The sequence below is a fragment of the Salvelinus fontinalis genome, chromosome 15 (assembly GCF_029448725.1).
Source record: "Salvelinus fontinalis isolate EN_2023a chromosome 15, ASM2944872v1, whole genome shotgun sequence".
Lineage (NCBI taxonomy): Eukaryota > Metazoa > Chordata > Actinopteri > Salmoniformes > Salmonidae > Salvelinus > Salvelinus fontinalis.
In genome coordinates this window covers 18,822,040-18,835,844 of record NC_074679.1, presented here as the reverse complement: position 1 = coordinate 18,835,844, position 13,805 = coordinate 18,822,040, and the positions used below count along the sequence as shown (strand labels likewise).

Below are 13,805 nucleotides of genomic sequence, written 5' to 3'. Positions count from 1 at the left end.
CCATCCCTCCAGCCCTCCCTGCTGCCCTGGATGTCCACTTGTGATGGGGTCACATCCATCCCTCCAGCCCTCCTTTCTGCCCTGGATGTCCACTTGTGATGGGGTCACATCCATCCCTCCAGCCCTCCCTGCTGCCCTGGATGTCCACTTGTGATGGGGTCACATCCATCCCTCCAGCCCTCCCTGCTGCCCTGGATGTCCACTTGTGATGGGGTCACATCCATCCCTCCAGCCCTCCTTGCTGCCCTGGATGTCCACTTGTGATGGGGTCACATCCATCCCTCCAGCCCTCCCTGCTGCCCTGGATGTCCACTTGTGATGGGGTCACATCCATCCCTCCAGCCCTCCTTGCTGCCCTGGATGTCCACTTGTGATGGGGTCACATCCATCCCTCCAGCCCTCCCTGCTGCCCTGGATGTCCACTTGTGATGGGGTCACATCAATCCCTCCAGCCCTCCCTGCTGCCCTGGATGTCCACTTGTGATGGGGTCACATCCATCCCTCCAGCCCTCCCTGCTGCCCTGGATGTCCACTTGTGATGGGGTCACATCCATCCCTCCAGCCCTCCTTTCTGCCCTGGATGTCCACTTGTGATGGGGTCACATCCATCCCTCCAGCCCTCCCTGCTGCCCTGGATGTCCACTTGTGATGGGGTCACATCCATCCCTCCAGCCCTCCCTGCTGCCCTGGATGTCCACTTGTGATGGGGTCACATCCATCCCTCCAGCCCTCCCTGCTGCCCTGGATGTCCACTTGTGATGGGGTCACATCCATCCCCAGCCCTCCCTGCTGCCCTGGATGTCCACTTGTGATGGGGTCACATCCATCCCTCCAGCCCTCCCTGCTGCCCTGGATGTCCACTTGTGATGGGGTCACATCCATCCCTCCAGCCCTCCCTGCTGCCCTGGATGTCCACTTGTGATGGGGTCACATCCATCCCTCCAGCCCTCCCTGCTGCCCTGGATGTCCACTTGTGATGGGGTCACATACATCCCTCCAGCCCTCCCTGCTGCCCTGGATGTCCACTTGTGATGGGGTCACATCCATCCCTCCAGCCCTCCCTGCTGCCCTGGATGTCCACTTGTGATGGGGTCACATCCATCCCTCCAGCCCTCCCTTCTGCCCTGGATGTCCACTTGTGATGGGGTCACATCCATCCCTCCAGCCCTCCCTGCTGCCCTGGATGTCCACTTGTGATGGGGTCACATCCATCCCTCCAGCCCTCCTTGCTGCCCTGGATGTCCACTTGTGATGGGGTCACATCCATCCCTCCAGCCCTCCTTGCTGCCCTGGATGTCCACTTGTGATGGGGTCACATCCATCCCTCCAGCCCTCCCTGCTGCCCTGGATGTCCACTTTTGATAAGGTCAGCAGGCGCTCACCTAAACCTTGGGTACAGTTATGATAGACCAACATACCCCCTTTTGTCAGGCCTCCGGTCACCTTCCCCACGTGAACCACGCACACACACACCTGTCCGTCCAGGGCGGTGTGAATCCCTTTGACCTCCACGTGTTGTCAGAAGGACGATCCGTTGACTTCGATCACATGCCGCAGTATTCCACGGAAACACTCACATGTTCACTTACAGATTCACACACATATTAGTGTGTCCATGTGTGTGTGTGTGTTAGCCTTCTTCTAAAGGTTACTGATGGTGGTGACAGGCTCCAGAAAGCCCTTCTAAACCCAGCAGATTTACCCAGCAGCTGCTGCTCTGGCCTGGGCCTCGCTGGCCTCGCACGTCCCCCTCTCTCTGGAGCTCACCGGGTGGACACAAACACACACACATGTACGCGCACACACCATTTGGGCCAGGGGCCCTCGTCCCCAAACCAACCCGATCAGGGGAGGCCGTAGACGGATGGAAAGTTGGCTCTGAGTCCTTATGAGGCGTGGGAAAGGTGTGTGGATAAATGCCTGCTTGTGCATACGATATGACACCCAGAGCGACTGGAGGAGCTGTACTTTAAAGGCTGGGAATTCACACCTTTCTCTGCCAAGATTTACTTGAGGTGTATGGACCAGAGAGTAGAGTACAGTAGATACTAGTGTAGGCTGAATACCGTACACATCATGTCCACCTCACTTTATGGTGTATATTCAGTTCTTTACGTGCAAACTGTTAATTAGTTGTCTCAATTTACATATAATATTAGCAATTATACTGTGGATATGTGCCTGCTCTGAAACAAGCCTGTTGCATTCTTGAACTGCTCCCTTTAACAGAATCCCAATCAGCAGTCAACCTGCTGTTTCCTCACGTTTCTGATAATGGTATAACGGGAGGGATGTGTCTCTAGGTTGCTACAACGCTCTCCAATGAGATTTGAACATGTCTGTGCTGGTGAAAACCTCTTTGTACAGGCTCATCATGAGGTTTGGATAACAAAACATACAAAGTATTTGTGTACCCATTAGTTGCACTGTACAACAATTCTATCATGTGACTCAGACATACAGTACAGAGAGAGAGAGAGCAGTATTACTGATTTCAGATCAGTCTTAACTGTAGGGAGAGATACGGTTCCAGTCTTTCCATCTACAAATACTGTACCTGACTGAAAGGTATCTTAGTGCCCTGATGTCAGATCACATATCAGCAACAGTCATTATGTGTGTGTGTGTGTGTGTGTGTGTGTGTGTGTGTGTGTGTGTGTGTGTGTGTGTGTGTGTGTGTGTGTGTGTGTGTGTGTGTGTACGCGTGCGTTTTCTGAATTGAGCGCTATAGCTTTTCAGAGAATCCATTTTTTTCTCCTTATGTAATAACAATGGACTGCATTTATGCAACACTTTTCTAAAGGCTGCTTTATTGTCACCTAATCCATTCTGCCACATATCTAAAGGTGATATCCAATAAGGCACCTTGTTACCCCCACATCATCACTAGTTATCATGGTGATCTACATATATTTAACAGCGGAGAGTCGATGGGATTTTATTATTCTGTTGTCATATTATCATTATTGGTATTATTTGAATTTTCAGTTGTGTCATCTAGAAATGCAGTTCCTTGTTTTATATGTATTCTACTGTGTACACACAATATACTGCTTTCTGACCGTCTTTTGTTGATTATTATACTGTGTACATACTGTGTGTTCACGCACACACACACACACACACACAGACACACACACACACACGCAGAGAGAGGGTCTGTCCCGTGGATCCTGCAGTGAGGCAGGGCTAGGCCGGACGTCCCTTTCCTTCATCTGACAATTGTACCTGCTGCTAGGACATTAGACCATGTGTGTGTGTGTGTGTGTGTGTGTGTGTGTGTGTGTGTGTGTGTGTGTGTGTGTGTGTGTGTGTGTGTGTGTGTGTGTGTGTGTGTGTGTGTGTGTGTGTGTGTGTGTGTGTGTGTGTGTGTGTGTGTGCGTGCGTGCGTGCGTGTGTTTTTATATCCCTGCGCATGAGAAGTTTAGACAATCAGGCTTTCTGCTATCGGTAAAGTTGTTCATTCTTTAACCCATTTGGTGTTATTTGACGAAAGGACCTATTTTATTTATCCCTCTCAGAGTGGCTTTATATGTAATTGTTGGAGTACAGAGGTGTCATTCACCCATTTGGTTTTGGAGGGGCGCTTAAATTTAAAATAAAGTATATATTTAATAAACCCTAGAAATGTATATAATTACAGGACATGTACCCCATTGGGAATGACATGATGTTCCATCTCCTCTCTTGCTCTCCCTCCCAGGACAGAGGTGGGTTGGTGGGCTGACCAGAGTCGATATCGCCCTCTATCTATCTAGTGGTGAACTGCAGCCTGTTGTCTTCTCTGTGGCAGAAATCTGTAAAGCTCAGACTGTGTTTCTCTGCTACCAGGAACCAATATAACTAACTCAGATCACACACACATCCAGCCGTCTGTGAACTGACCTGAATGAACTTACGTAGCCTGTTGACTGCTGTGATTGATACCTGGTAGGTCCAGGACTGATAACTCCTCTACAGATGTCAGCAGGCTGTGACCACAGGGTCATCATCATCTTTAACATTACACACACACACTAACACACTCTGTCTCTCTCACACACACTAACACACTCTGTCTCTCTCACACACTAACACACTCTGTCTCTCACACACACACTAACACACTCTGTCTCTCACACACACTAACACACTCTGTCTCTCTCACACACACTAACACACTCTGTCTCTCTCACACACACTAACACACTCTGTCTCTCTCACACACACTAACACACTCTGTCTCTCTCACACACATACTAACGTGACTGAGGCACGCTGCTTCAGACAAAAACCATGTACACAATACACCACCAATCTGTGTGTGTGTGTGTGTGTGTGTGTGTGTGTGTGTGTGTGTGTGTGTGTGTGTGTGTGTGTGTGTGTGTGTGTGTGTGTGTGTGTGTGTGTGTGTGTGTGTGTGTGTGTGTGTGTGTGTAGCAGTTATTGAATCATATTGACAGTAGAATCAGTGTAGGTGGTTGGTGCATATTTAAGGCCCTCGATATTCAGGAGAGGAGAATTAGTGAATATAATATCCTTCTAATGCACACACATACACTCTCTCACACGTACACACATTGAGAAACAGTGAGATATGTACATGTGGCCTAAAGGGGTCACTGGCAACAAGGAGCACACATTGGAACACAATCAATACATCTGGACCGACCACTGCCCCTCTCGGGAAAGAAAGGGGTAGTGGTCTTGGTATGTCTGTCTCTCTCTCTGTCTCTCTCTCAATTCAATTCATTCAAAGGGCTTAATTGGAATGGGAAACAAAGTCAAAGTGAAATCAGTTTTTGGTTTTGTTACAGTAAACATTACACTTACAAAAGTTCCAAAGAAATAGAGACATTTCAAATGTCATATTATGGCTTTATTCAGTGTTGTAATAATGCGCAAATAATTAAAGTAGAAAATGGAAAATAAATCAACTTAAACATGGGTTGTATTTACAATGGTGTTTGTTCTTCACTGGTTGACCTTTTCTTGTGACAACAGGTCACAAATCTTGCTGCTGTGACATCACACTGTAGTCTTTCACCCAGTAGATATGGGAGATTATCAAAATTGGGTTTGTTTTCAAATTCTTTGTGGATCTGTGTAATCTGAGGGAAATACGTGTCTCAAATAGGGTCATACATTTGGCAGGAGGTTAGGAAGTGCAGCTCAGTTTCCACCTAATTGTTTGGGCAGTGTGCACATAGCCGGTCTTCTCTTGAGAGTCAGGTCTGCCTATGGCTACAAACGTAATACACCAAATGGAATTCTACTTCACGTATGTTGTTAGATTCTCTATAACATCAGACAGAGAGAACAGTGCAAAGTAGCAGGAGGACATTGTGTGTGTATCTGCTTCTAAATGCATTTATACCTACTGGTATCTGTGTGTTTGATAAGCGTGTGTGTTCGTGTGTGTATGTGTCCTGTGGAATTTGACTGAACACAGGTGTGTTGTCTGTCTCTAGTCTAGCTGTGCCGCGGCATCGCTAACATGTAGGAGACCCATTTACATTACAGACACAGCAATTAAAATCCATTTTGAATGGTCCCAACACACACACACAACGCTCCGCTTTGAAACCTTTCTTTAGTATCTTTTTAATCAATACTCAGCTTTGCTGCTGCAGAGATTTAATGTCTGTATACCTTTAAAAAAAATCTATTGAAATGAATAAATTATGAAGATGTAACTTTTTCTAAATAGTGCTATTTGTTGTTTTAGTTTGGGAAGAATTTGTGAATAATCGCTGTCCATTTTAACATTTGTATGTCTTTCTATGTCATTGAGCTATGATTTAGAAAGGCAAGTTATTACCATACCGTATCAACGTTTCTATTTAGGTTTTGACAGTTGAATCCAGTGATGGTTATTATCAGCGGTAAGGATGTGGTGTGTGTGTGTGTGTGTGTGTGTGTGTGTGTGTGTGTGTGTGTGTGTGTGTGTGTGTGTGTGTGTGTGTGTGTGTCTGTGTGTGTCTGTGTGTGTCTGTGTGTCTGTGTCTGTGTGTGTGTGTGTGTGTGTGTGTGTGTGTGTGTGTGTGTGTGTGTGTGTGTGTGTGTGTGTGTGTGTGTGTGTGTGTGTGTGTGTGTGTGTGTAGCCTTAGCTTTGTTCAGCAGCAGACACACACTGACACACACTGATACACACTGACACACACTGATACACACTGACACACACTGACACACACTGATACACACTGACACACACTGATACACACTGACACACACTGATACACACTGATACACACTGACACACACTGATACACACTGACACACACTGACACACACTGACACACACTGACACACACTGACACACTGACACACACTGACACACACTGACACACACTGACACACACTGATACACACTGACACACACTGATACACACTGACACACACTGACACACACTGATACACACTGACACACACTGATACACACTGATACACACTGATACACACTGACACACACTGATACACAATGATACACACTGACACACACTGACACACACTGATACACACTGACACACACTGATACACACTGATACACACTGACACACACTGATGGTTGAACGGGGTTGAACGGGGTATGGTTGAACGGGGTATGGTTGAACGGGGTATGGTTGAACGGGGTATGGTTGAACGGGGTATGGTTGAACGGGGTATGGTTGAGCGGGGTATGGTTGAACGGGGTATGGTTGAGCGGGGTATGGTTGAACGGGGTATGGTTGAGCGGGGTATGGTTGAACGGGGTATGGTTGAACGGGGTATGGTTGAACGGGGTATGGTTGAACGGGGTATGGTTGAACGGGGTATGGTTGAACGGGGTATGGTTGAGCGGGGTATGGTTGAACGGGGTATGGTTGAACGGGGTATGGTTGAACGGGGTATGGTTGAACGGGGTATGGTTGAACGGGGTATGGTTGAACGGGGTATGGTTGAACGGGGTATGGTTGAACGGGGTATGGTTGAACGGGGTATGGTAGTAGGTGCCAGGCGCACCGGTTTGGGTCAGGATTTTTAATTCTCAACAGTTTCTCATGTGTATCAAGAATCGTACACCACCCAAAGGACATCCAGTCAACTTAACACAACTGTGGGTAGTATTGGTGTCAACATCGGCCAACATCCCTGTGGAATGCTTTCAACGCCCTGTAGAGTCCATGATCTGACGATTTGAGGCTGTTCTGAGGGCAATAGGGGGAAGATGTTGTCAATGTTTTGTGTGTTAGTATGCACAATGTATTTTTAAGGGTTTTATCTTCCTGTTCTTCTATGTTGCTGCAGTTAAGCTGAGAGAGAGAGGGAGAGAGAGAGAGAGAGAGATCAATTTGCCATCACAGGTGCATTAGGGCAGAAAAAGAGAGTGTGTGTGTTTATCAAGGGAGCAAAGACAACTCATTTGAATGTGAGCTAGGAGGGCTGGAGGAAGCCCAGGAGAATGAATGTGAGATAGGAGGGCTGGAGGAAGCTCAGGAGAATGAATGTGAGATAGGAGGGCTGGAGGAAGCTCAGGAGAATGTGAGATAGGAGGGCTGGAGGAAGCTCAGGAGAATGAATGTGAGGTAGGAGGGCTGGAGGAAGAGACAGAGTGCTAAGAAACAGAATGTGTGAGTGTGTGTAGTATATGTATATGTGACTGCTAAAGTATTTGTTTGCAGAAGGCTGCGTTGATTCCAACTCATCTTTGTCGATGCATATAGACTGATGGATACATCATAACAGAGGTATGCCTGGCCAGACGTCTGCGTGTATTTGTGTGTGTGTGTGTGTGTGTGTGCGCTTATATGTGTGCATCCATGCGTGTGTGTGCCTGTTCCTGCCTATGTGTCTGCATTCTTGCGTATGTGTGTGTGTGTACGGTGTCATAGCCGGTTCCTAGGCCTCGTAACTCACACCCCATAGTGATTTCTTCATATGATCATGTTTTAATTCATAGAAGACTGGATGGCCCTCCTATGTGGCCCTAGTTAGCTCGGGCAGCTAAAGCTGCTCTTTACTGAGGATCAGTTAACACAGAGAAAACAGAGCAGCGATGTGTTGATTTTATACAACATCTATTGGCTGGATACTTTGAAATACAGTATTTATCTTTCATTTGATAGGTGTTAATATAGGAGGAGATATAGCTAACTCACTTTTTGTTCAGTTAATGTCTATGTTCAAACACACACACACACACCTCATCCCTCCTTTCCACCCCTCTGCTCCCTCATCCTCTCATTCTCTCTGTTCCCCACATGCACTCTATTCAGGGTGGGAGCCTATAAGACTGAACTGGAGAGAACTAATACAAAGAGAGAGGAAGATGTGTTGTAGGAAATAGGGTTCCGCCTCCTGGTCGGGTGTGTGTGTGTGTGTGTGTGTGTGTGTGTGTGTGTGTGTGTGTGTGTGTGTGTGTGTGTGTGTGTGTGTGTGTGTGTGTGTGTGTGTGTGTGTGTGTGTGTGTGGGCGTGGGCGTGGGCGTGGGCGTGGGCGCGTGTGCGTGCGTGCGTGCGTGCGCGGAGACAGTTGGAGACTATTCCTAAGCGGAACGTCAACGCTCCTGAGTTTTCTTAGCAGTGGGAATTGCGTCTTCCCGCTGGGGTTGGGAAGACGGGGAGCCGCTGACACACGCACGGAAAACAACCTGGACACAGCCAGTTCCTGGAAAACATGCCCCAATCATTCCACAACAACGACAGTCTGGAATCTGTGACTGGGAAAACGAATCCCTATTTTACTGCTGAGTGGTTATAGGGTTGTCCAATATTTGGCTCTTTTTTATTTAATTTCCTTTTGGATAGTGTTAAAGACACTGATGTTCTATTACATTATCAAACTAAGTGATGTAACATGTCAGTGTTTCACCTATTGCTTGTGTGAGGCCAAGCTTGGATGTTTTGTATTCTAACTTTATTGTTCATGTTTACTTAGCCAATCATTTTACCCTTTCTCGTTTATCTCTTAATTTTTTTTAAATCTCTCTCGTCTCGCTCTGTTCTACACAGGGCACATATGCAGAAACCAGAGCGTGTGTAAGCGGCCTGTTTAAACACATTACGGTCAGAGAGATTACTTCATTTTACTAATCTTCTCACTTACAGACAGACGGGCAGAGAATTAGAGAGCAATAGAGACAGACAGAGAGAGAAAAGGAAGAGAAAGAAAGAAAGGGACTGAGAGAATGACAGACATGCCAATAAACAGATGGAACAGTGTATTTCTATGCAGGCTTCAATCACAACGTTGGTATTACCCCGGCCTGAAAGACATTATCTCTCCGCTCAACAGAAATAACTGATAACAACTGCCCTGAGAGAGAGACAGAGAGAGAGAATATAGAGAGATAATTAGAATGCACTGTTTCTTTAAATACCCCCCTCCTCACCTCTCTCTCTCTCTCTCTCTCTCTCTCTCTCCCTCTCCTCACCTCTCTCTCTCTCTCTCTCTCTCTCTCTCTCTCTCTTCACCGCTCACTCTCGTTATTCATCTGCCCCCTGTCTTACTCCCTCTGTCGCTCTCTCTTTGTGTCTGCCCTTCCTCTCGACCTGCTCGGCTCCCCTCTCTCTCTCTTTCTCCGTGAGCGAAGACCGAGCCCTGCATCTTTCTCATTGGCCGCCCATCCACCAATGAGCAGCCCGGACGGGCCAGAGGGACTACATATGCAAAGCCTTGCTTCATTATTCATGAGCTCCAATTGTGGCTTTAAGTCCTTGATTAGAAGAGTGCTAGAGCTTTTGGTCCCAACCGGCTGGCTGCTGTGTCTGTAGGCTTGTCACACGGAGGACCACTGTGCTGCTGTGTCTGTAGGCTTGTCACACGGAGGACCACTGTGCCTGATTGCAGTGCTCTGACAGGAACGGAGCGAGAGCGAGAGAGAGAGAGAGAGAGAGAGAGAGGAGAGAGAGGAGAGGAGAGGAGGAGGATAGCAGAAAAAAACTTTGATTCATAGAGGTTTGCTCACATTATGGTGGCAGTGTGCAGATGGATTCTGTAGAACTTCCCCTGCCCGAGTGTTACTCTCTACACTCTGAGCAACAAGAGTAGGTAAATTTGACCTTTTTACTATTGATGTTTTTCCCTCTTGTCATTGTGAATGCCTTTGATTGTGTGTCTGCCTGTGTGGGTACGTGTTCATCAGACTAAGAGTGTGTGAGTGTGTATTATTTTGTGTGGTACTATGCTGCGGAGGTGGCCGGTAGCATGTCAAGGTTGTTACAACTTTCAGGTAGTGTGTGTGTTTGTGTGTCTTTGTGTCTGTGTGACTGTGCATGTGTGTGTGTGTGTGTATGTAACAGTGAGTGTGTGTATGTCTGTCTATGGGTGCTCGGCTGCGGTGCAGAGAGGAGCTCTCACTCAGCGTGAGGAGCCGGGTTTCTGCTTCTCTACCTGAGTAGGACACACACTCTGACATGTCTGTCCTGGTACAGAGAGCCATAATGCCTTACTTTATAAACGTGTGTGTATGTGTGGTCAGTCTGGGATGTTTCAGTCTTAGTTTATTAGGCAGGGTCAGTGTGCGTGAGGGCTGTCTGTCAGCCAGCCAGCAGAGTGAAAGGGGGAGCGGGACGGCCAGCGATAGAGAGAGAGGGGTAACGGAGGAGAGGAGAGGACAGAAGCGGCAGGAGGAGAAGGGGAGAGGACGAAGAGGAGGGGGAGAAAGTGCTGTTAAATGCCAGGAGAGCTTGAATTTCAGACAGCCATCACGGCGTGTGGGCCTGCCGCGGCATTAGAGACAACACAACACACTGCGCCGCACAGTGTGTGTGTGTGTGCGTGCCTGCGTGCCTGCATGCCTGCGTGCGTGTTTGTGTGTGTGTGTGTGCACGCATGTGTGTGGAGTGTTTTATGTAAATACAGAATCAGGGACATCCATACCTTTCTGTCTATAGACACAACACCCAGCAGTGACCAACACCAGCACGTCCTCTAATATAGATAGAAGGGGTTTTGTTGTAATATTAAACAAATACATTTAAGGAGTTCCAGGAGGCAGAATGGCCTAAAATGTCATATTTAATAATATCTAAATCAAATAGAAGTCCTGGTTTTGGACACTCGCACACTCCTCACTCTGTTTCATACCACTTGGCCTTAAGTTAAATAATAGAATACAAGTGAATGGAATACCAAGAAACCAATAGATGAATAGAGTGAAGAGAAGAGAGGATAGATGGATAGAGTGAAGAGAAGAGAGGATAGATGGATAGGGTGAAGAGAAGAGAGGATAGATGGACAGAGAGAAGAGAAGAGAGGATAGATGGATAGAGTGAAGAGAAGAGAGGATAGATGGATAGAGTGAAGAGAAGAGAGGATAGATGGATAGAGTGAAGAGAAGAGAGGATAGATGGATAGAGTGAAGAGAAGAGAGGATAGATGGACAGAGAGAAGAGAAGAGAGGATAGATGGATAGAGTGAAGAGAAGAGAGGATAGATGGACAGAGAGAAGAGAAGAGAGGATAGATGGACAGAGAGAAGAGAAGAGAGGATAGATGGACAGAGAGAAGAGAGGATAGATGGACAGAGAGAAGAGAAGAGAGGATAGATGGACAGAGAGAAGAGAAGAGAGGATAGATGGACAGAGAGAAGAGAGGATAGATGGACAGAGAGAAGAGAGGATAGATGGACAGAGAGAAGAGAGGATAGATGGACAAGTTTCTAAAGGGAACCACGGCACTCTTAACCGTTGCCCTGGACTGTGTCTGAACGCTGATACAGCTGCAAAAGTGGGGCCTTGAGCGACAGCCCTCTTGTAGACTACACACACACACACACACACACACACACACACACACACACACACACACACACACACACACACACACACACACACACACACACACACACACACACACACACACACACACACACACACACACACACACACACACACACACACACACACACACACACACAGAGACTGGAGGTTACTTAAGTAGAGCGAAAGAAAGGATAGATTGGTAATCTACATAGATAGAATAAAATATTTTATTAATGTCAACGTACACAACCCAACCACTTCCTGTATGCCTGCTGACTTTCTGTGTATGTGTGTGTGTGGACAGTGTGTGTTTTGTCATGTCGACAGTGTGTGTTTTGTCATGTCGACAGTGTGTGTGTGGACAGTGTGTGTTTTGTCATGTCGACAGTGTGTGTTTTGTCATGTGGACAGTGTGTGTTTTGTCATGTCGACAGTGTGTGTGTGGACAGTATGTGTTTTGTCATGTGGACAGTGTGTGTGTGGACAGTGTGTGTTTTGTCATGTGGACAGTGTGTGTGTGGACAGTGTGTGTTTTGTCATGTGGACAGTGTGTGTGTGGACAGTGTGTGTTTTGTCATGTGGACAGTGTGTGTTTGGACAGTGTGTGTTTTGTCATGTGGACAGTGTGTGTTTGGACAGTGTGTGTTTTGTCATGTGGACAGTGTGTGTTTGGACAGTGTGTGTTTTGTCATGTGTGTTTGGACAGTGTGTGTTTTGTCATGTCGACAGTGTGTGTTTGGACAGTGTGTGTTTTGTCATGTGGACAGTGTGTGTTTTGTCATGTGGACAGTGTGTGTTTGGACAGTGTGTGTTTTGTCATGTGGACAGTGTGTGTTTTGTCATGTGGACAGTGTGTGTTTGGACAGTGTGTGTTTGGACAGTGTGTGTTTTGTCATGTGGACAGTGTGTATTTGGACAGTGTGTGTTTTGTCATGTGGACAGTGTGTGTTTGGACAGTGTGTGTTTTGTCATGTGGACAGTGTGTGTTTGGACAGTGTGTGTTTTGTCATGTGGACAGGGTGTGTTTTGTCATGTGGACAGGGTGTGTTTTGTCATGTGGACAGGGTGTGTTTTGTCATGTGGACAGGGTGTGTTTTGTCATGTGGACAGGGTGGGTGTTAAATCATAGCTTTAGATACACGTCTCTTCTGAAACATTTAGTAAATATCCCAAATTCCTTCTTTCTGAATGAGACAGATAAGACCAGAAATGTAAATATTACTAGAGCTTTTGGTGTATGTGAGCATTTTTTGGGGGGGAGAGTTTGTGAATTCATTGCTTTGGTGTGACTGAGATATGGCGAGAGGAGCTGAGAAAGTGTTTGGTACATATAGTCTGTAAGGAAACAGATTCAGGAGACTGTCTTTTGGGTCTCTCTCATCGGTCTAAGGCACTGCATCTCAGTGCTAGAGGTGTGACTACAGTCCCTGGTTTGTATCCAGGCTGTATTACAACCGGCTGTGATTGGGAGTTCCATAGGGTGGCGCACAATTGGCCCAGCATCGTCCAAGTTTGGCTGGTGTAGGCCGTCATTGTAAATAAGAATTTGTTCTCAACTGACTTGCCTAGTTAAATAAAATTCAAATATTGTCCCGTAGTGATGGGCTTTAGCCTGGGTTTCCCCTGTCGATAGTGATGGGTTTTAGCCTGGGTTTTCCCTGTCTATAGTGATGTGCTTTTAGCCTGGGTTTTCCCCTGTCTATAGTGATGTGCTTTAGCCTGGGTTTCCCCTGTCTATAGTGATGTGCTTTAGCCTGGGTTTCCCCTGTCTATAGTGATGTGCTTTAGCCTGGGTTTCCCCTGTCTATAGTGATGTGCTTTAGCCTGGGTTTCCCCTGTCTATAGTGATGGGTTTTAGCCTGGGTTTCCCCTGTCTATAGTGATGGGTTTTAGCCTGGGTTTCCCCTGTCTATAGTGATGGGTTTTAGCCTGGGTTTCCCCTGTCTATAGTGATGGGTTTTAGCCTGGGTTTTCCCCTGTCTATAGTGATGGGCTTTAGCCTGGGTTTCCCCTGTCTATAGTGATGGGTTTTAGCCTGGGTTTTCCCTGTCTATAGTGATGGGTTTTAGCCTGGGTTTCCCCT

At 46.9% G+C, this 13,805-nt stretch overlaps 1 protein-coding gene across 4 annotated transcripts in view; it reads left to right on the top strand.

The window, feature by feature from the left end:
* LOC129811501 (estrogen-related receptor gamma) overlaps nt 1–13,805 on the top strand; it is a 302,840-nt gene that overhangs the window by 123,611 nt on the left and 165,424 nt on the right. The window contains exon 1 of one of the 4 annotated variants that reach the window (XM_055862861.1): nt 9,458–10,004. The exons of 1 other annotated variant lie outside the window; for it this stretch is intronic. In XM_055862861.1, the coding sequence (XP_055718836.1) occupies nt 9,946–10,004 (59 nt within the window). In that variant the 5' untranslated portion in view covers nt 9,458–9,945. Of the gene's footprint in view, nt 1–9,457; nt 10,009–13,805 lie in introns of those variants that run through there. 2 more of the 4 variants (XM_055862860.1, XM_055862863.1) reach the window with 2 other exon arrangements.